General features: G+C 46.7%; 1 protein-coding gene across 4 annotated transcripts in view; it reads right to left on the bottom strand.

Annotated features, from left to right (window-relative positions):
- Positions 1-21,428, bottom strand: part of SAE1 (SUMO1 activating enzyme subunit 1) — a 62,324-nt gene extending 40,896 nt beyond the window's left edge. The window contains exons 1-4 of one of the 4 annotated variants that reach the window (XM_019979620.2): positions 21,222-21,424; positions 8,153-8,264; positions 2,502-2,675; positions 114-256 (exon numbers count right to left, since the gene is read on the bottom strand). In XM_019979620.2, coding sequence (XP_019835179.1) covers positions 114-256; positions 2,502-2,675; positions 8,153-8,264; positions 21,222-21,319 — 527 coding nt within the window. In that variant the 5' untranslated portion in view covers positions 21,320-21,424. Of the gene's footprint in view, positions 1-113; positions 257-2,501; positions 2,676-8,152; positions 8,265-21,221 lie in introns of all 4 variants that reach the window. The other 3 variants (XM_019979623.2, XM_019979621.2, XM_019979622.2) reach the window with 3 other exon arrangements.
- Positions 21,429-21,634: the final 206 nt, after the last annotated feature.

Below are 21,634 nucleotides of genomic sequence, written 5' to 3'. Positions count from 1 at the left end.
AAATTCATGTCCACTAAGTCGGTGATGCTATCTAACCATTTCAGTCATTTCCTACCTGTGAATAAAAGTACATTTTAAAATGCTATGTTCTCTCCTTCTTTCCCTCAACTTACTCTACAAATTCATGCTCTCCAAGATTGGCAAACGTGTATCCATGGTATCCAAAAACATCTCCTGTAAAGAACTTGATGCTATTTTTGTGACAGATCTGGTCAACTTTCACTATGACGTCCCTGGAGCAGCAAGTCAGACATACCTGCAGAAGAAAAGAAAGTGGCTGCATGTGAGTTAGGCAGACCATGACTCACCGCCCAGATGTCTAAATAAACCGTAATGAACAGTCTCTCTGGGCATGTCTAAAGCCGGTTTCAAACTGGTACAACAGGTTCTTTGGATCCTCAGGTTAGAAGACAAAAGAACAGTTGCAGGCTTCAGTGTGCAGAAAATGTAAATTATCGAGACTATCATTTCACGTTCCGCGACCAAAATGAAACACGTTGAGCTATTAAGTAACAGGCACTCAATGAATTTGTTTCCCCTAAACCATGAACATACATAAACCACACTTCACAGTTTTCATGAAAAGACAGTAATATAACTCAGACTAAGTTATTTCTAAATCATTACACCTATTAAAGTCTGATTAAGCTACAGCAAGAAACAAAACCAGTTTTTAAAATTTACCCAAAGGTCATGTTTAAATACAAGGGCATTATTCCCCCCTTTCTTTTGACTGATGTGTGATGATAAAGAAGGTAAACAAGTCCCATTGAGATTATTTTTCCACAGTTTTCGATGTGAAACTTAATCTGAATTTAAGGACAAAAGAAAAGGTTATAGCCCAAGTGACCTCCCATTCAGAGTTAAGACAATGAGCTGGTGATTCACTCAGGGGAATCATCAATGTTGCTCTGAGGCCTCCAGGTCATGTTCCAGTAAGTTGAGGTATTGGAAACGGCTAAGTTTTACTGCACAGGACACCATCTTTTCAGGAAAAGTTTTGTGATCAGGAGCAGAAGACAACTTCTAAATCGTACATGTTTTCTTCTGAACAGAGAAAGTTGGAGAAGAAATTACCAAAGGATGTTTTCACTTGATAAACCTCTTTGCTGCTGCCTGGGAGCCTGAACACTGACATAATTGCTTCAGAGAAACATGTGTCTCCACTGCCATTCAAAGGACACAGCCACCCAGGGAGAAACCAAATCTAAAAGACAAGACAGGTGCGGCTGAACATGCACACTGTCTCAACGGAGCTCTGCAGTCAAAATCGAGTGTGAAAACCTATGAGGGCCAGTCAAACACGGCTCAAACAAGTCACGCTGGCCCTGTGAACATGCCTCAGATTAATACAAGCAACAACCCCTTGTTTCGGTTCTAACAAAGCTTTAGTGGCTAGAAGTTCAAGGACACCTAGAGAAACCAAATGTGGTTGCTATGGATAAAGAAATGAAGGATGACTTATGTCCAAATGGAAAATGTTCCAATACCTGGACTTACAAAACAGAGTGAAAAAAAATCTTAAAGGGACAAAACGCACAGATGAACCGTCCTTTGAAGCCCACATTTGAATACATGCACATATGAGATACAACGGCGTGGAAACCAAACTCAAATCCTAACCTCTCATGTAATGGGTCTTTCATTGAAAAACCAAGCAGATCATCTCTGACTATTACATGGTTATCCAACATTTACTAAGCTTTTCCAGGGCGGAGGGAACCATGTCTGAAAGGTCGTGTAGACACTGAAGCAGAATTTCACTTATCCTTTCACCTCTGCAGAGATTTGGCAGTAAAATCAAGTGAGGTCGGATATGCTTCATTTGGCTTATGACTGCAGTGATTCTGTCTAGTTGTCCATGGCAACATGGTCAAAGCGGCTGTGTGGAGGAGAGAGATATAGACAGACCAAGATCAGGTGTGCTCTTTCAAAAGACAAAACACAGACTGGAGTTTGATATTTCTAACAAAAAAATGACTCTGCTACAGAAATTAATCACCAACTTGTTAAGTTTTTCGAAGAAAACATTTGCAGTGAAATGTATTAAAGCTGTGTGCGGAGATTCTGCAAGGAAGACAAAACACCAATGATGAAAGCTGGTCTTGGAGGAAATATGCCCAAAGAAGAAACCAAAAGGCAGCAACTCACAAGCAGCTAAAGCAGATTCAACAGCCTGGGTCTGCCTACCCCCCACACACAGTAAACTAAGGCCACACACTAATGAGGCATATATGGACTAAGGTAATATAAGACTTCACCTAACTAGGGCAACAGCTTGGGTTGCCCAAGAACCTGGTTCGGGTTTCTCCTTAAGATAGTACAGAAAAACCCGAAGCAACTTTTTGGCCCACCCAATACTAAAAGCGAAGAACAGAACAGCCTACAAACTATATGGGGGAAAAGCTCAGATTTTCGAGTCTAATACCCCAGGGGACCTAACATACATACAACTAGGGCTTAATTCCTCCAGTAGACTTTACATTCTCTATGAAACTTACAGCATCAAATTGGGTGAAAAATGACTCCGGTTTCTTTTCTATATTCTCAGTGTCCACCTTCACATCCACCATGGGGTTGAGATTCTGTGCTCGCTCCAAAGAGGCTTCAGCCCTGTTACGGCCAACAGACCCAGTACGGATCAGGAACTGGGCTCCGGGGTCTTCTGGAGATACCTGGGAAGGAATTTTTTTTTTGAATATTTGAATTTGGCAGGAAATAACAAATGAACTTTTCCATTTTATTTTTTTAATTCCTTAATGAATTTGTTACAGTGTGTCTTGTTTTATGTTTTGGTTTTTTGGCTAAGAGTATGTGGGATCTTAGCTTCTGGACCAAGGATTGAACTCCCTGCACTGGAAAGCAAAGTCATAACTACTGGACAGCCAGGGAAGTTCCCCTGAACTTTTCCATTTTAAAGAGTAACTAAAATATCTACCATCTAATTGTATTACGACTATTTCTATAGGAATCTGTCCAACGCAGATTCCCTATATTCTTTCCTCCCGAAGCTTTAAAACAGACATTTAACTTTTTTTTCTTTTTTAAACTGGGCATTGATGGTTAAAGAGCACCCCCTTGTGTTTATAATGAAAATTCACTCTATAAACAAAAAAGTACATGCTTTCTTAATTTTTAACTGCCAACAAAATGACATAATCATGAGTGCTAAGAATTGACCAAAAATACCTACCATGTGCCCAACTTGAAGCATTCATAGAAAAACATAAGTAGCTTAAAAGATGCACTCCCTGCCTACAAGTGGTTTCAAATCAAACCGATGCAAAAATCAGACACAATTAAGAACGCTGGAAACGAACTCTTAAATTCAATTAAAACTCAGAAAGGAGGTGAGATGAGCAGAGGCTGGAGCAGAGGGACAATTTCACTCGGAAGGCTGGACATCACCAGAAGAGAGCCTCAAAGACAGATAATATAATCCCCTGATAGCCACAAGTAGGATTAGATTCCACTGTTCAAAATGCATTTCTTCACACATCAAACATCTAATTTAATCATTCATCTCCATGGATGACCTCACCACCTTCACCAAGACTGGGCTCAGTAGAGGAAATCCTGCTCTCCTGCCAACTATGCACAGCACACACTGTCCCTAGGATCCTGTCTCCAAGCACACGGCGCTGGTCCTCCTCCCGCTTCAGGCCAGCCGTCTAACAGTACCTGTGACCCATCCTGGGATCTCACAACACAGAGAGATTGTACATCATAGCGGTTTCTGGAATAATCAAGCTTGGATTCAAATCCGTGATTCAAATCCCGGCTCAAGGACTTAAATGTGTGATTTTGAGCAAATATGAAGAAATCCCATGTAAAACGGGGCTTCCCTGGTGGCTCAGAGATTAAAGCATCTGCCTCCAATGTGGGAGACCCAGGTTCAATCCCTGGGTCGGGAAGATCCCCTGAAGAAGGAAATGGTAACCCACTCCAGGATCCTTGCCTGGAGAATCCCCATGGACAGAGAAGCCTGAAAATGACGACCTTACTAGAAGCAATGCACTTACTCAACACTCTGCCTGGCTTACCTGGGTCATCTGGGCCTTGCTCCTTGGCCTCTCAGCTCCCAGCTCTCCTTCCCCCTCACCGGACACCCCAGTCTCTATATGGCCCTCTTCAGTGCAGCTGTCTTCAGGATTCCATTCAGAATCACTCATATTTTCACTCTATGTAGCTCCATAAACCAACTCCATACCTTTTAGTATCTACCAAAGTCTACTGTTGTTTCTCAAATTGCTTTTACTGATACAGACGTCCTGATCCATTTGAGTCTTATGTTAAACTGTCCACTGGATATTTCCTGCTGTAGATCCCAGGGGCCAATCATATGTGATTCCTACATTTGTTGTCTTTGTTGATGAGCCCACCAGTCACCCATTCAGTCACCAGAGCCAGAAACCTGGTCTTCGTATCTTCGACATTTCCTTGACAGCAGCCACCAGGTGACGGGACTAAGCAGGTGGGCTCTGCCAGGAGTCGGGGCCTGGGTTCTGGTGCTCCCACTAACTACTGAGACCTTGGGTGGGCCATGCTTCACCTCCTTTCCTTCTGTTTTCTTATGTGTAAAAGAGGGATGATAATCCCTGCATCTCAGAGCTGTTTTGAAGACTAAATGATACACTACACCTACCGCCCTAAGCACAGTGTCCAGCACCTCCAGTCCATGGCAGCGGCCGCGGTTACTCCTTGCTTCCCCATACAGAATCCATCCGCCCCTACCACCTAAGCACCTCTCACCTCTGGGTGCTTCTCGCCATCTCTATCATCACTGCCATTCCTCACTCTTTCCAACTCTCCTAAACTACTAAGGCAGCCTTCTAAGTAGTCTTCTGTCCCATGCCTTGTGCCATCCAGTCTACAGGATATCAGTGATCTACACAAGGCCCAAAGCTCAGGCCCGCCTCGCCCATCTGGAACTCTCCGATGACTCCACGCCACCGAGAGAAGTAAGGGAAGGCTCATAGCGGAGTTTACCAGCAGGCCCTTCGTGACTTGGCCCTCACCTGCAATCTGCACCCTCACCCCCATCCCTTGGGCTTCATGCTCTACAAATACCAAACTGCTTGTTATTTTTGATTTCTACCATGCTGTGCTAATGTCCCCTGCCTAAAACACAGCCCCTCTAACCTTGAAAAATCTCTACTTGTTTTTTAAGACTGAGTTTACCACTCCGGGAAGCCTTTCATGTCTCCCTGACACAACCTGAGTCAGGGAGCCTTCTCTGGTTTCTGGAAAAAACTGAGAATGGGAAACAAATCTTGTGCATCCCTCCCTTCCCCCCACCTCCCTGCACCACATGGCATGTGGGATCTTAGTTCCCAAACCAGGGCTGGAACCTGCACCCAGAGTCTGAACCACCAGACCACCAGGGAAGTCCCTCTTGTGGACTTTTCTATTGCCCCTACCTAGACTACTCCAAGGCAGCCAGCAGGTGTTCTTGGATGCGTGCTGATGTAACTGAAATGAAGAACTCTAAGGGGTGGGAATGAATATCTTCATTTTATAGATGTATAAACTAAGTCTCTGGGAGGTTAATGCCCTTGCCCAGCTTCAGAAGGTGGGACTTGAGCCCAAGTCTGCACGATTCCAAAGTTTTTGCATCATGCAGCACTGTCTTCCTGGGATGTCTGTTCAGTTCAGTTCAGTTCAGTCGCTCAGTCGTGTCCGACTCTCTGCAACCCCATGAATCGCAGCACGCCAGGCCTCCCTGTCCATCACCAACTCCCGGAGTTCACTCAGACTCACGTCCATCAAGTCAATGATGCCATCCAGCCATCTCATCCTCTGTCGTCCCTTTCTCCTTCTGCCCCCAATCCCACCCAGCATCAGTCTTTTCCAATGAGTCAACTCTTCACATGAGGTGGCCAAAGTACTGGAGTTACAGCTTTAGCATCATTCCTTCCAAAGAAATCCCAGGGCTGATCTCCTTCAGAATGGACTGGTTGGATCTCCTTGCAGTCCAAGGGACTCTCAAGAGTCTTCTCCAACACCACAGTTCAAAAGCATCAATTCTTCTGTGTTCAGCCTTCTTCACAGTCCAACTCTCACATCCATACATGACCACAGGAAAAACCATAGCCTTGACTAGATGGATCTTTGTTGGCAAAGTAATGTCTCTGCTTTTGAATATGCTATCTAGGTTGGACATAACTTTCCTTCCAAGGAGTAGGCGTCTTTTAATTTCATGGCTGCAGTCACCATCTGCAGTGATTTTGGAGCCCAGAAAAATAAAGTCTGACACTGTTTCCCCATCTATTTCCCATGAAGTGATGGGACCGGATGCCATAATCTTCGTTTTCTCAATGTTGAGCTTTAAGCCAACTCTTCACTCTCCACTTTCACTTTCATTAAGAGGCTTTTGAGTTCCTCTTCACTTTCTGCCATAAGGGTGGTGTCATCTGCATATCTGAGGTTCTTGATATTTCTCCCGGCAATCTTGATTCCAGCTTGTGTTTCTTCCAGTCCAGCGTTTCTCATGATGTACTCTGCATGTAAGTTAAATAAGCAGGGTGACAATACACAGCCTTGACGTACTCCTTTTCCTATTTGGAACCAGTCTGTTGTTCCATGTCCAGTTCTAACTGTTGCCGCCTGACCTGCATACAGATTTCTCAAGAGGCAGGTCATGTGGTCTGGTATTCCCATCTCTTTCAGAATTTCCCACAGATGTCTGTAGTCAGGGACAAAAGCTCAAGCAAACTGTAAAAGGCAGAACTACTGAGGCGTGCTCGTGAACTACGAAATTTATGAGATGGGCATCAGGCTGGGTAAGCTGACTGGGACCAGGTTACACGAAGGCAGTGCTTCTCAACCCTCCCTGACTTTTAGACTCACCTGGGGAACTTTTATTCTTAAATAACTACCCGAATATTCTACAGCACAGATGGGACTGAGAACCACGTGTTAGGCTTTTGAAAACCAGTCAGAGGAGCTAGGCCTTGCAGCGGAAGCCAAGCAGAAAGCACCACCAGCGCTTGCACTGCAGAGCTAAGGGGTGGCTCCGACACTGAGTGGCGTTCGTCCCCAGGCTGAGGCGGAGGCAGAAGCAGGCTACTCGCCCTCAGCGTTCTCTCCTGGTTCCCCATGCTCAGATCACACAACCAAATGAAGACGCTATCGGCCCACTGTTGTTTTGTTTTTCCACGCCAAGGACCTCCAAGTTTTGGAACCATCCTTCCCTGGGTCTCCACTCTTACCCTCTCTTGCTGTTCAGTTGCTCAGACATGTCCAACTCTCTGCGACCCCAGGGGACTGCAGCATGCCAGGCTTCCCTCTCCTTCGCTACTACCCTCTCTGCTGCTGTGGCTGCTGCTAAGTCGCTGCAGTCATGTCTGATTCTATGTGATCCCATAGACGGCAGCCCACCAGGCTCCCCCGTCCCTGGGATTCTCCAGGCAAGAACACTGGAGTGGGTTGCCATTTCCTTCTCCAATGCATGAAAGTGAAAAGTCAAAGTGAAGTCGCTCAGTCGTGTCTGACTCTTAGCGACCCATGGACTGTAGCCTACCAGGCTCCTCCATCCATGGGATTTTCCAGGCAAGAGTACTGGAGTGGGGTGTCATTGCCTTCTCCATTACCCTCTCTGCTACTGCTGCCGCCAAGTCACTTCAGTTGTGTCCGACTCTGTGCGACCCCATAGATGGCAGCCCACCAGGCTCCCCCGTCCCTGGGATTCTCCAGGCAAGAACACTGGAGTGGGTTACCATTTCCTTCTCCAATGCATGAAAGTGAAAAGTGAAAGTGAAGTCGCTCAGTCGTGTCCGACTCTCAGCAACCCCATGGTCTGTAGCCCACCAGGCTCCTCTGTCACAAATTCTTCTTCTGGGTGAGGTGTTCCTGCCACTAGGGGGCACTGTGGTGCCAATCACCCTTCAAGGGAGATGGTAACTCCACCTTACAGACAAGCAAGCTCAGTGAGGGGACGGGAGTCTCCACCGGCAGACCATGTAAGATATGGTGGCAGTGAATTCAAATCTGGCGTCGGCACTGTCAGTCTCCACGGCTACAGTGTCATTAACGCCAGCCCTCCTCTTTCACAGCCCCGAAGGGGCAAGCAGGAACACACACCATCTCCATGTGTTTATACTGAGGGGGTGGAGACCGTGAAGGACAGTGATCCCGCGACAGCGCATCTCACCTGCTCATGATCCAGCATGGTCAGTCCTTTCACTCCAGCCAGGATGAGATTCTTGGCGATTTCAGCCCCGAGTCCCTTCATGCCGACAAGAAGCACCTGGGAGGCCCGAAGCCTACAAGGCAGACATTGTTAACAGGATGAGAGAGAACATTGGAAGTACCGCGAATCACTGAAGAACAAAACAAGACAAAGAGAAGTAACCTTGGTTTTCACTGAATGCACTTAAGCACCAAGACCTCAGATCTTGGAAAAGAGACAGGCTCCACTCTATCCTACAGAGAACAACTCATTCAACAACTGTTTATGGAGCACCTACAATGCCAGGCACCCCTCTAAAGTGTGGAAATACAGCAGTGAAAAAACAGACACACTCCCTGCCCTCTCAGAGCTTGTATTTTGTAGAGACAAAGAGAGACACATAACATGTCCAAAAGTGACGAAAATCAAGCGTGACGTGGATCAGTGATGGACGATGCTACTTTTGTCAGCCTGATCGTGAAGGCCATTCCACAGAGGTGCTGAGCAAAAATTAAAATGAAATGAAGGACAAGCACACAGGTAGTATTTGGGAGAAGCACGTGCCAGGTAGAGAAAACAGCCAAGTGCGAGAGCCCTGAAGCAGAGGGGTGCGCGGCATGTTCCAGGAACAGGAAGGCAGAGACAGCGGCTGAAGAGCAGACAGCAAAGGGAAGAATGACGGATGAGGCTGCAGAGAGAAGCAGGGCTCACACCATGAAGGCTCTTACAAAGGCACCGTCAGGACGCTGGACTTTAAACAAGATGGAAAGTCATGGAGTGGGGCCGGGGGGGGGCGGTTAGAAGAGTGTCCGAGTTGAGAGAGGACGATGGCTTGGACTAGTGTGACAGCAGAAGAGAAGGGGCACTATTTAAGCTATCACACACAAGATGGCATGAGAAAGGGGACATCTGGGGAGTGTTTATACCATTCTAAGTCTGTAGGGTGACAGAAGAGGAAGCTTAAAGTAATCAGAGGCTAGGCTATATCCCAGGAAGCCTGGACTTAACTGTGAGGTCAGCAGAAAGCAGCAGAGGTCCACGATCCCTTATGTGAAATTCCTGAACCAAAAGTGTTTCAGAATCAGAATTTTTCCAATTGGAAACAGGAAATAAAGAGTTTGCATCATGAAAAACCCCATCAGGGTCTTTCAGGTCTTAGCACCTTGTAATCAAACCCATTAATATTTCTGCAGCAAATCTATGATTATTCACACTGACAAGGATGAGTAAGAACTAAGAACAGTCACACATAAATTCAGGGTCTGCTGGCCAATGAGTCTGCTCCTAATTTAGGAAATGAGTCCATTCTCATATAGTACCACTACAGGGAGAACATGCAGAAACTCTTTTCCAAAAATGGTTCTAATAATTATGGACACTTGCATGTCATCAGGCTAGAAATCTTGAATGGGAATGAGGGCTGATAAAATCAAGTCCTGCACTGATTCTTGATGCTAGCAGATTTGGGATTTCCTTCAGTGGTATGCTCAAAGGGTAAAATCAGAGGGAGGGAAAGAACTCTGACAATATTTCCCTCAGAGACATATGTCTGGTTCCAGCTTGTTCACTATTGTTCTTCTACACTGCCCTGCCACTGCCAACCACACCCTAGCAGAGAGGAGCCTTTCATGCGACAATTCCACTTAACCAGAGTAACTGGGCAAAGGACTTATGACATACAAGCAAGATAAATAACAGAGATGCTAGCAATGAGGGGGGTCTCTTATTACAGGTTGACAGCATCACACCAGCAGCGGGAAGGAGGAAAGAGGCTATGCATCTTTCCAGAGGCACTCTGATCCCTCCAGAAACAGCACAGATAATAAACAAGCAATGTTTCCAAAGAGGATATTGTGCACAGATCAACCTTTGACATCAGACAGGCTGAGCAGCCATGCATTCAGCGGTACCTCCCAGGTCTCTGCTGTCACTGTTCTTCATCTCCCTTCACCTGGCCCCGACACTGCTGTGCCTGGAATTCCAGGTTTCATGGTCCCTCTTAGTCTGAGTGATGGTCTTTTCTGGTTTGGCTGCTCCATCACCCCAAGGATATAGCTAGACCAGCCCCGCTTGCTTTTGAGAAATTGATGCCCCCAAACCCACTAACTTCTCAGGCTCTGTTCTCCTTGCCGTTCCTTTGGCAACAGGCAGGGCCCAGCACTAACGCCCTTCAGGGGTGAAGACTTGGGTTTGAATTCTGGCTCTGCCACTTCCTAACTGGTGACCCAGGCAAACTGAGCCATCTCTCTGAACCTCATTCCATTCATCTGTAAAATGGAGACACCCATTCTTACTTTGTATCATTAACTCTCCCCAAAGACCTGGTCAAATGTGTGCAAAACCACCTAATGTAGGCCCAGCCAACTACCAGATGCTGAATAAAAGTTACCTGAACATCTCTTCAATCTCCACTGCCTTAATTACAAAAGGGCTCAGTGATCGATTTGATTCTGATTAAAAAAAAAAAATCTGACAGAGAAACAAAATTTAAGCTGACGTTTAAATCCATTCAGTCTTGGCTCTCTCCCATTTCCGCCACCTTATCTTCCACTACTACCAGCTTCCTCCCAACATGCCTTCAGTTCCCCACCTGCAGACTTTAAATCGAAGCACTGCACCCGGCTGACACGCACACCCTTGTCTTCCTCCCTCGGCCTCGCCTAGCCTCTCCTGCAGACTTCAAATCCCGACTCAGACACCATTTCCTCAAGAAGTCCTTATCACAACCGACTCAGTGTTCTCTCTGAAGTCTTCAAGCGCCTGCTCCATATAAACACCTCTGACAGAAATCCCATGGAGCCCACGGCCTCTCCAGGATCCCTTCATCCTACAGAGCTCCTCGGACTCTGACTGCTCAGGAGGTTTTTTTATTCAACTGCCAACAACACCGAATATCATGGTATGTTTTTAATCCTTAACCATTCTAGGGCCCTGAGAGGACTGCTTATTTCTGGCTCAATTAGATGAAAAACACTTAAAATAGTACCTGGCACGTAGTCAGCACTTAAAGAATGTCCGCTCTCATTACTCACTCTAAGGCAGGAATTGCCTTCTGGGAATCAAGCCTACAGAAATACTGAGGTGGGCCAAAACCAGGCACACTGATGTTCGCGGCAGCATGGGCCACCACTCCACAGCCACCACCCTACCCTGGCCTCCGTTTCTCACCTGTAAAACCGCAACACCCTGATACCCAGCCTCCCTGCTCCCATCCCTGCCCTCTGCAAGCCGCTGTCCCCATCTCAGGAAGAGAGAGCTCCGACACCAGATCATGCCACTCTCCTGCTCAGTCCCTTCAACGGTTCCCAGGCCAGCTTGGTACCGTCAGCCTTGCCATCTCATCCTACTCTCGCCCTTGGTAATCGCCTACAGCCCGGCTGGCCATCCTTGATCCTAGAAAGCGCCGCCACGTCGGCTCCCGCTGCTGGATTCTGGCATTAGCTGTTCTCTCTGCTTCTTCCCCTACCTCAAACATGACCTATTCTTCAGGTCTCAGCTCAACTGTTTCCATCTTAAGAGAGGTCCACACTGGCCACCTCATCCAAAATAGGTCCACATCTGGAGTTATGCTATTTGTTCATGTGTTCATTGCTCATTCCTCCATTAGAGTGTAAGCGAGCTTCAGAAACCACAGTATCTCTAGCGTCTATGACTGTGCTTGGAAATATATGACACTGTTAATCCAGTAGCTGTTACAGATACAGCAAAAGAAATCCCAGCAGAATTACATAAACCTGGTAGATAGCAAAAAAATAAAAAAACAACAACAAAGAACAGTTAACAGTCAGTGAACACTCACCCTACCACCCACCTCTGTTGTAAACTCTTCACTTGTATAATGCCATTTAACCCCCATGAGGATCTCATGAGCTGGTGCCTTGCTATCCCTACTCTGGAGCTGAGCAAACAGGGACTAAGAAGTGAACTAGCTTACACAGTGGTTACACAGCTAAAAGTAACTGACAGAACCAGCAGCAGAGAAGGGCAACAACAAGGCGGAGTGACTGGGATGGTGGGCTCAGAGGCCACGGCGCCCTGGTGTGCACCTGCTAGGAAAATCAACGTGAAAGTCATTCAGTCACGTCCAGCTCTTTGCGAGCCCATGGACTGTAGCCCGCCAGGCTCCTCTATCCATGGAATTCTCCAGGCCAGAATACTGGAGTGGGTAGCCATTCCCTTCTCCAGAGGATCTTCCCAACCCAGGGATTGAACCCAAGTCTCCCACATTGCAGGCGGATGCAGGTGGATTCTCTACCATCTGAAACACCACGGAGGCCCAAGAATACTGGAGTGGATAGCCTATTCCTTCTCCAGAGGATCTTCTCGACCCAGGAATTGAACTGGGGTCTCCTGCATTGCAGGTGGATTTACCAGCTGAGCTACCAGGGGAGCCCGTGAGGCAGTCATAAAACAGAATGAAATACCAGTAGTTGACACTTAGGAAACAGTTACTGAGGGACTTCCTTGGCAGTTCAGTGCTTAAGAATCCACACTTCCAATGCAGGGGGGCATGCATGGGTTTGCCCTGGTCAGAGAACTAAGATCCCACATGCCTCGCCACGGCACAGCCAAAAAAAACACCCGAAAAACACAATGTTTGAATGCCAAGCCATGTTCTAAGCAACTTATGTGTATTAACTCTGCAAGGTTGGTAGTATTATTGAAGGAGGAAACAGAACAGGCTCCATCTTGAAAGCAGGACTCCATCTTGGCCCGGACTGTGGACTTTGAGCTATATGCCCAGTATCTATGGAAATGACATACCAACTGGAAAACCAGACCCCCGGGATGGAAGAGCCCCAGGGCCTGTATCTAGACTCTCCGTCTCCTAAAAGAATACCCTAATTATCTGCGCAACCAAATAGAATCATAAATTCTATTATGCTTATTGGAGTATGACCACAGGACTATTGATAATTATCTTCTGTTACCTACCCAGGCTTAAGGCATATGAATCACGGGTTAACTTTGATTGTATCTTTCTTTTCCTTTGTTCAGACTAGTTTCAGGGAATTTGGGGGGTGGCTTTGGGCATGTACACTTAGGGTATATAAGGTTTTCACTAAAACTGGTCGGGGTCCTTGGCTAAGAGGAGACTCTGCCTTGGGCCCACCGGAGTAATAAACTCCACTCCACTATCTGCATTGTCCTTCTGAGTGAGTTTGTTTCCCAGAACGCGAGGCTACGTTATTAGTCTCATTTTACAGATAAAGGAAGCTGAGAGTGTCAGACAAAATAATGCAGCCCCACTCTCGCCACGTCCATGCCCCTAATTCCTGGGGTCCATGAATAAATTACTTCAGGACAAAAGGAATTTTGCTGATGTAATCAAATTAAGCATTTGGGGGAGGGGCAGGGGTAATTATCCTGGCTTTTCCAGGTGGGTCCAAATAATCACAAGGGTCCTTTAGAGAGGGAGACAGAAGGGTCAGAGGTGGCGAAGTGATGACAAAAGCAAGGGCTTTGCTCAGAGAAGAGAGGCTTGAAGATGCTTTGGAGATGAAGGAAGGGGCCACAAGTCAAGGAATGCAGGTGGCTTCTAGACATTAGAAAAATCAAGTCAACAAATTCTTCCCAGAGCCTCCAGAGAGCACAGCCCTGCCTTGACTTTCATTTAGCCCAGGGAAACAGATTCCAAACTTCTGACCTCCAGAATTTGGGCTGCTGTAGGCCACTAAATTTGTGGTAATCGTTACAGCTGCCAAAAGGAAACTAACCCATTGAGGCACGGAGTTCTTAGGGACCTTGCTGAAGATAAAACAGCTACCCAACAGGCATTATTTTGTCTGCCACTCTCAGCTTCCTTTATCTGTAAAATGAGCCTAATACTACCAACCTTGCAGAGTTAATATATATATTAAGTTGCTTAGAACAGTGCTTGGCATTCAAAAACTGTGTTTTTTGGGTGGTTTTTTTGGCCATGCCGCAGCATGGGATGTGGGATCTTAGCAAAGCAGATATCAACTTGCACAATACTGCTCCAGAGTCTGCTCATCAAGTTACATGTCTCTCAGGATTTAGGCTCCATACTTCCAAAAGATGCGGGTTCAATTCCTGCTCTGAGGGCTAAGATTCCATATGACTGGGGGCCAAAAAACCAAAACATAAAAGAGCAACAATATTGTAAGAAATTCAATAAAGACTTTAAAAACGGTCCACATAAGAAAATCTTTGGAAAAAATAAAGTTATATGCCTCTCTATAGCAAATAAATGTAAAGTCACATTATGACATATTGTGTACAGTCTATCAGTAACAATAATAGTAATTACTATCCACAGAGGGCTCACAGGGTACAGGCACTGAGCTAGATATGTACATACAGTGCCTCACTGAAACCTTGATTATGGTTCACCATTTTCCTCTCTCAGAAAGCACACACACACTAAATGTTGCATATAGTTTCTCTCCCTAAAAGGCAAGGTGGCTCCACGGGCCCCAGCATGGGCCATTATGTTTCCATAGGAAAGGATTCATGCCTATCCTGAGAAAGGAAAAAAACCGAGGTTCAGCAAAGATGTCCAAGCTCTCACAGCTAACAGGTGTCCAGCACTGGGGATCCAAATTCAGTTTTAACCAGGATCTGTGCTCTTCTTTCCCTCTTTCAACATCTCCCCCATGCTGCCTTGCATGTTGTTGCTCAGTCGTGTCTGACTCTTTGCGACCCCATGGACTGCAGCATGCCAGGCTTCCCTGTCCTCCACCATCTCCCGGAGCTTGCTCACACTTGTGTCCACTGAGTCGGCAATGCCACCCAACCAACTGGTCCTCTGTCATCCTCCTCTCCTTCTGCCCTCAATCTTTCCCAGGATCAGGGTCTTTTTCAATGAGGATAAAGTAGGTTCTACATAAGCATTTGTGGATTCACTTCCCTCTAACTTCTGGTATAGAAATACCTTTTAAATTTCTGGGAAGGAAGGAACCAATCTTTATACCATAATCTAAATTCACAAAACATACTGCAAAGTAAGTCAAGCCAATGAACTTCACTCATGATTAAAAATTCTGAGACTACCAAATTCACATTCAAACCACATTTATTGAGAGTCTAATGCAAAAATCTTGTATAGGACTATTTCTAGTAGGGCAAACACAAAGTCCCCAAGGACAGGCAGAGCTTTAGCATATCTGAGGAACAGAGGGGTTCAAGGACCGTTAGCTTGAATGGAGAAAGCCAGGGAGATGCAGGCAAGGACAGACAGGCAGGGCAAGAAGGGCACCAGATTTAAAAGATCTGAGCACTCAGAAAATCACCGGGAAGGCTTTGAGAAGGAATGTTAAGATGTTTGTTTGTTTGTTTTTCATTTAAATCAGTTTGGCTACTAAGTGCAGGATGGATTATAAGGAGTCAAGAGTGGAACGGGGAGACCAAGGAGGAACTGTAGAGGTGATCTGAGATGATGGGTATAATGAAAAAAGGCAGGTGAGATAAACCTTGAAGCAGAGATCTGAGGACTTCCCAGCAGACTGGACGAAGACAGAAAGGACAGAGATAAATAAAGAGCTCCTAGGTTTCTGGTCAGTGCAACCAGATAAATGATGGGACCACTTGGCAGATTTGACCATTTCCTGCTTCTAAAAATACTTCTCTTTTTCAATTAACAGTACAGTTGTTGTTGTTTAGTTGCTAAGTCATATACAACTCTCTGTGACCCCATGCCAGGCTCCTCTGTCCATGGGACTTCCAGGCAAGAATACTGGAGTGGGTTGCCACGCCCTCCTCCAGGGGACCTTCCCGACCCAGCGCTAGAACTCAAGTCTCCTGCATCTCCTGCACTGGCAGGTGGATTCTTACTGCTGAGACACCAGGCAAGACACACAGTACAGAACTTGTCATTTAAATCTATGATCCTGCTCAATCCAACTGCCTATTCATTATACTTATATCAATGTCTTGTCAGAATCCAAGATACAACTTAAGACTGTTCCCCACCTCAATCTGCTTGGGCAAACCTGCTCCTCCCACAGTCTAGCTTGTCCTTCTGGAGTTTCCTGGCATCCACAGACACCTGCTGTATCTTATTTATCACAACCCATTTCCTACTTAGTTCCTTGTCTTTTGTGGCTGTAATTTATATTTGTCAAATAATGGTATTTGTGCATGGACCCTATTCGTGCTTCATCTCATTTCTCTTTTTTTTCCTGCACTGTACAGCATGTAGGATCTTAGTTCCCCAACCAGGGACTGAACCCAGGTCCTTCACAGTCAAAGCCAGGAGTCCTAACCACTGGCCCGCCAGGAAGTCCCATCTTTCTCAAAAATCTTATAACGTAGATTGTTATTTTCATTTGATACGTGAGAAAACTGAAGCACAGAGAAGTTATGAAATGTATCCAAGGTTAGATAACTAAGAAGTTCTGGATTCAAACTCAACTATTAACCACTACAAGATGGATCCTTATATGAAACCATTAGGACTGGCCTCCAGTACAAGCTCAGTCACTTTCATGACAACTAGGTGCCCATGGATCCAACTGAAGTGCTGTCTCAACAGCAGCTGTGTAGGATAATGAGTGTTTCCAAACAGCGAAGCTTTGGGGAGTCCCAATCCTGTAAGGTTAAAACTCAACGTTGAGTCCTTAAAGATTTAGTCACACTCACCCCTCCTTTGTGCACACGTGGGACCTAAGGCCAAGGAACTGTGTGACGCACCCAAGGCCAGAGAGCCAGTGAGCAGAGCCGGGAACTGAACCCAGGTTTCTGGACTTCCCAGGTCTTTGCAGTGTACAACCGTTCCATCCACTCAACAAAGCACTGGGAATTTCACAGTGACCAGTCAAAACCCACATCTCAATTATCGGACATTTCAAAGCACCTACCCTCACAGAGCTTATCTTCTATTTCTCTCTTCCCAGGCACCTTTCTTCCTCACTCTGAAACAGGGGATAAATGGGTCTCTGGCACAAACGCAATGCAAAACTACTGAAGCACATGGTCTGAGAACGACCAGGGCTGCCAGCTTCAACACTCTCCTTTATGTTACTTTAATTGAAAGAATGAGCCCCCTCAGGGTGGCAAATGAGCTATCATGGAAACAGGCAGTGAACCTGAAGTTAGCAGCTTAGATAGAAGTCCCACTTCTATTTACTTGGTGCGTGACCTTGGGAGAGCTGGCTCCCTTCCCTGAACCTCAACCACAACATGGGCTGGGGACACACCAAGAGCTGCAAACTCACATGCTTTGGGCCGGGCAGTTCCATCAGTGATTGAAGCAGAGCTGACGGAGACGATGGCCACATAAGCTCTCTGTAAGACAGGCAGCCTCCACTTCGATCCAACCGATATAGGGATAGATGCTGACCTTACTGTTTGTCTGACCTTAACTACTTTTCAAGACATAAATCAGAAACTGTGACATCCCCTTATGTGGGGAGCATGGAGAGTAGTTGGGAGACAGAGACATTTTCCCAACTTCTCATTAAAAAATTCCAACATACAGAAAAATAGAAAGCAGAGTTAATATTTTGCCCTGTTGGCTTCACCCATGTGCTGACGAGGCAGCACTTCACACCTTTAGCTTGCAGCTCCAAAAATATGATGTTCTCCTTCATAACCACACTACTATCACATCTAGAAAATAATTCCCCAAATCGTCTAACAGGACTAAATACTCAAATTTCCCTATTGCCTAAAAGATATTTTTTATAGAAGTTTTCTTTTTGAACCAGGATCCAATTAGGATCACACCTTGCATTGGGCTCCACCACTTTACTCTCTTAATTGAGAACAGTCCCACTGCTTGCTTTTCCCATGACACTGACTTCTGGAAGAGAACCAGGGCAGCTGTCTTGTAAAATGTTCCACATGCTGGACATCTCATCATTACCTCAATAGTGTCCTTTAACCTGTTCCCCTGTTCTCTAAAAACATGATTAGGGTAAAAGATATTTGGTAGGAAAACATCAAAGATGATACATTGAGGTTCTTATATCACCACATCAGAAAATACATTATTACATATTTCTAAGTGAGGTCGATTTTATTCTTTCCATGCTCAAATTGTCCCAAATTTGGCCAATTCTTTTAGAATTTTTAATGCTGGCAACTAATTTCAAAAAAATTAAAACACTGTATGAGAGAGACACCCGTTTTTAACCTCCAGACTGTATGAGTTCCCCTGAAGGCCATTTTTATTATAATTTCTCTCCCTTACAGTTCTCTGACAACCCTGGTCCAACATGACAGAGTCAGAGGCAAACCTGTAGCCAGAATGCAGTTGTCGATTCCCAGGCTGCTTTCTATTTCACGAAGTTGCTCCAGTCTCCGAAGCTCTCCTACCCCACCTGGAGTTCCCTTAGAGACGAATCAGTTTGCTTTGTGGTGCTTCCTTCCTTTCTGAACAGAGGAGGAAACCACTGCCTTCCTTCTCCAAAGAGCTGCTATGAGACTCAAGAGCATTTTATCAACTCTGTAAGACTGTCTACAAATCTATAGCTCTCAAACGATAGGTAACCCCTTCCTTCCCCCAGGACCCTCAGCCAACCCTTTACAGGTTCTCCACTGAGCTCAGTACATCTCCATTTCCTCAGAATAACTCCAACCTCCCAAGAATTCCTTACCCTGACTCTGATTTGCCCCTTAGGTCTTCTCTCCCTCAAGAGCCCCCATCCATCCTTTATTGCTCCTCGGATAAATCACTGGTTCCTAAGCCTCTGACAGCTCCCTTTAATCCTCACCGACACTACACCACTTCAAATAAGACCTACCTGCTGCTCCTAAACCCTTGGATCAACCCTTCCAGAACATCTAGGATTCGCGTCCCAATTCTTTAGGACCTCCTAATGCTTCAATCCTTCAATCAGGAGACCCTAAGTTCAATCCACCCCACCTATGTCTTCAGGCCCATTCTCATTATTTAATTACCAATCGTCTATTTCAGGTGCCTGCAACCCTCGGACCACTGCTTACTAATACCTCATGATGTACCTTCCTCCACAATCAGAGAAGATTCCAGAATGAGCCTGAAGTAACCCCCACCTCACCCCCCCCACACACACACTCACACAAAAATTCTACAAGCTCTCACCCCTCAAACTAAATTCTCGTGACCTGCCTGCCTCCCCGATCCTTCAATCAAGTAATTCTCCACTTTGTACTCCCTCACATCACATAATCACTCCCCATCACCCAGACCTCATCACTGAACTCAACCACTTTCATATTGCTACTTATATGTCTAGTAAACAGTTAAAACCTAAGTCCAAAAGTGAACTCCCGATTCTTCACACCACACCTCCAATTTCCCCACCTCACTCAGTAAAGGCACTTCCATCTTTCCACTTGCTTAGGCCCAAAACCTTGGAGGCATCCTTGAGTTCTGTGTTTCACACCCCACACATTGAATCCTTCAGCAAAGCCTGTTCTCTCTACCTTCAAATTGTAAGAATCTAATTTGACCCCTTCTCTAGAGTTCCAAGCCGTCACTACTTCCGTCTCAAGAGGATTATTGCAGCTACTTCTTAAACAGAATCCTTCTTCCCACTTCTGCACACTCGAACAGAGAAGACTGATCCTTTTTGAACACAAAGCAGATCGTGTTACTCCTCTGCTCAGAACTCTCCAACAGGTTCCTCAGCACTTAGTATTAAAAAGCTTCCCCTGGTTTGGTTCCAGCCACTTCTGTTGCTCTGTTTTGCCAAGCATGCCCTGGCCTCCAGGATTTTGCTGTTATCTAGGCTTGGAAGGTCCTTCGAGATGACCACACGGCTCTTTGGCTCCTTCCTTGCATAGAGAACCGAGGCTCAGTGTTACCTCTCAGATAACTCCCCTGGCCACCCTACCAAAGCAGCTCTCCCACTAACACAACACTGTAAAGCAACTATACTCCAGTAAAACAAACAAACAAAAAAAAACACAACAGGGTTTCCCTGGTGGCTCAATGGTGGAGAACCCGTCTACCAATGAAGGATTCGATCCCTGATCCGGGGAAGATTCTACATGCCACGGAGCGACTGAGCCTGTGTGCCACAACTAAGCCCTAGCTCTAGAGCCCAGGAGACACAACTACTGAAGCCTGAGAACCCTAGAGCCCCAGCTCTGCAACAAAAGTCGCCACAATGAGAAGCCCACAGAGCAAGGAAGACCCAGCACAGCCAAAAATAAATAAAATTTTAAAATAGCTCTTCCACCTCACCATCCTCTGTTGACCCTCTTTTCCTGCTTTATTTTTTCTCCCTGGCTCTTGCATTGCCCAATATTTTGCTATTTCTTTAGGTTTACTGCGTTCCCCACAAGAATGTAGTCTCCATCGTTCATTGACACCCGCTCAGTGCCTACACCGGTGTCTGTGGTAGGTGCTCAATAAATATCTGATCAAATCCATCACCTCTTTGAAAGACTTCATCCCCTCCGAAAATTACTCGCCCAAGACGAAGGCATGCCCAATCCTGTCCTCTCTGGAGGCATCCCCAGATCTACACATAAGCAGCCTCTTCGGGTACCTCCAGCGCCCCGAGACCCTCCGAGCCTCTCGGGATGCCCATTTGAAATAAAGTGCTCCAAAATTCCTCAAAAAAAAAACAAAAAAAACAAAAAAAGAAAAAAGTCCTCATTCTTTCAGACTGGCCCACCACTTAGAGGCCACAAGAATGAATCCAAGTTCGCATCTGTTTGGCTCGCCAGTCTCCCCCAGCGTCCAGCCGAGACGAGGTTCCTGCTACCTATGAATGAATCAACTATGCCCCCCCACTTCACCGTTTCCAGGCATTCCTCCCCTCTCCTAGTCCGTAAGCCCGCAACCCCGATCCAAACCCCACCATTACTCCCTTCGGGCGTCGAGTCCCTGAACCTCCCCTTCGAGAGGCCGCCAACCCCTCGGAACGACCCTCCCACCACCTGGGACGTCCCTGCTTCCCAAAGCTTCTGAGGAAGCAGACCAAATCTACCCCCTCCAGTCCTCTCAGGAGGGCGCCCACGCCTGACACGATTCCCGCCTGCTCCTTTCAAATGAAACCGTCCGGCTCCCCGAAGGCCGCCAACGCCTCAGGCCAGACGCCCCCTGCAGATCCTCAACCACCCTCCCCCCGCCTCCACAAGCCGCACCAGCCCTGACCGTTTCTGGGCCTCCAACCCCCAAAGACGGATCTGCCGGTCATACTGCGCCGCCTCCTCCTCGCTGATACCGCCGCCCGCCTCCTCCTTCTCCACCATGGCGCCGGCTCTAGCTGCCTGAGCTCTGGTCCCGCTCCCGGCAACCGCCAGCCGGCCCCACACGCCGCCAACCGCCGCCGGCCGCGCGCCCGGGAGGCGTCTGCGCCTGCGCCACGAACTGCGCCTGCGCAGTACCGCCTCCAGGCGCCCCACCCCCACCCCGCCCCGTCCCTGGAGTCGAAACCACGTGGACCTCCTTAGCCGCCAAGGCGGGCGGGACACAGCCAGTCATGTGACGGAGTCTGTGGCCAATCCTGGCCAAAAATCCCCGCGGCTTCTAGCCCCACGGGGCTACCCAGCTGGTCGTTTGTAAAG

This window comes from Bos indicus, chromosome 18 (assembly GCF_029378745.1).
Source record: "Bos indicus isolate NIAB-ARS_2022 breed Sahiwal x Tharparkar chromosome 18, NIAB-ARS_B.indTharparkar_mat_pri_1.0, whole genome shotgun sequence".
Classification (NCBI taxonomy): domain Eukaryota; kingdom Metazoa; phylum Chordata; class Mammalia; order Artiodactyla; family Bovidae; genus Bos; species Bos indicus.
This window is presented reverse-complemented; position numbering and strand designations above follow the sequence as displayed.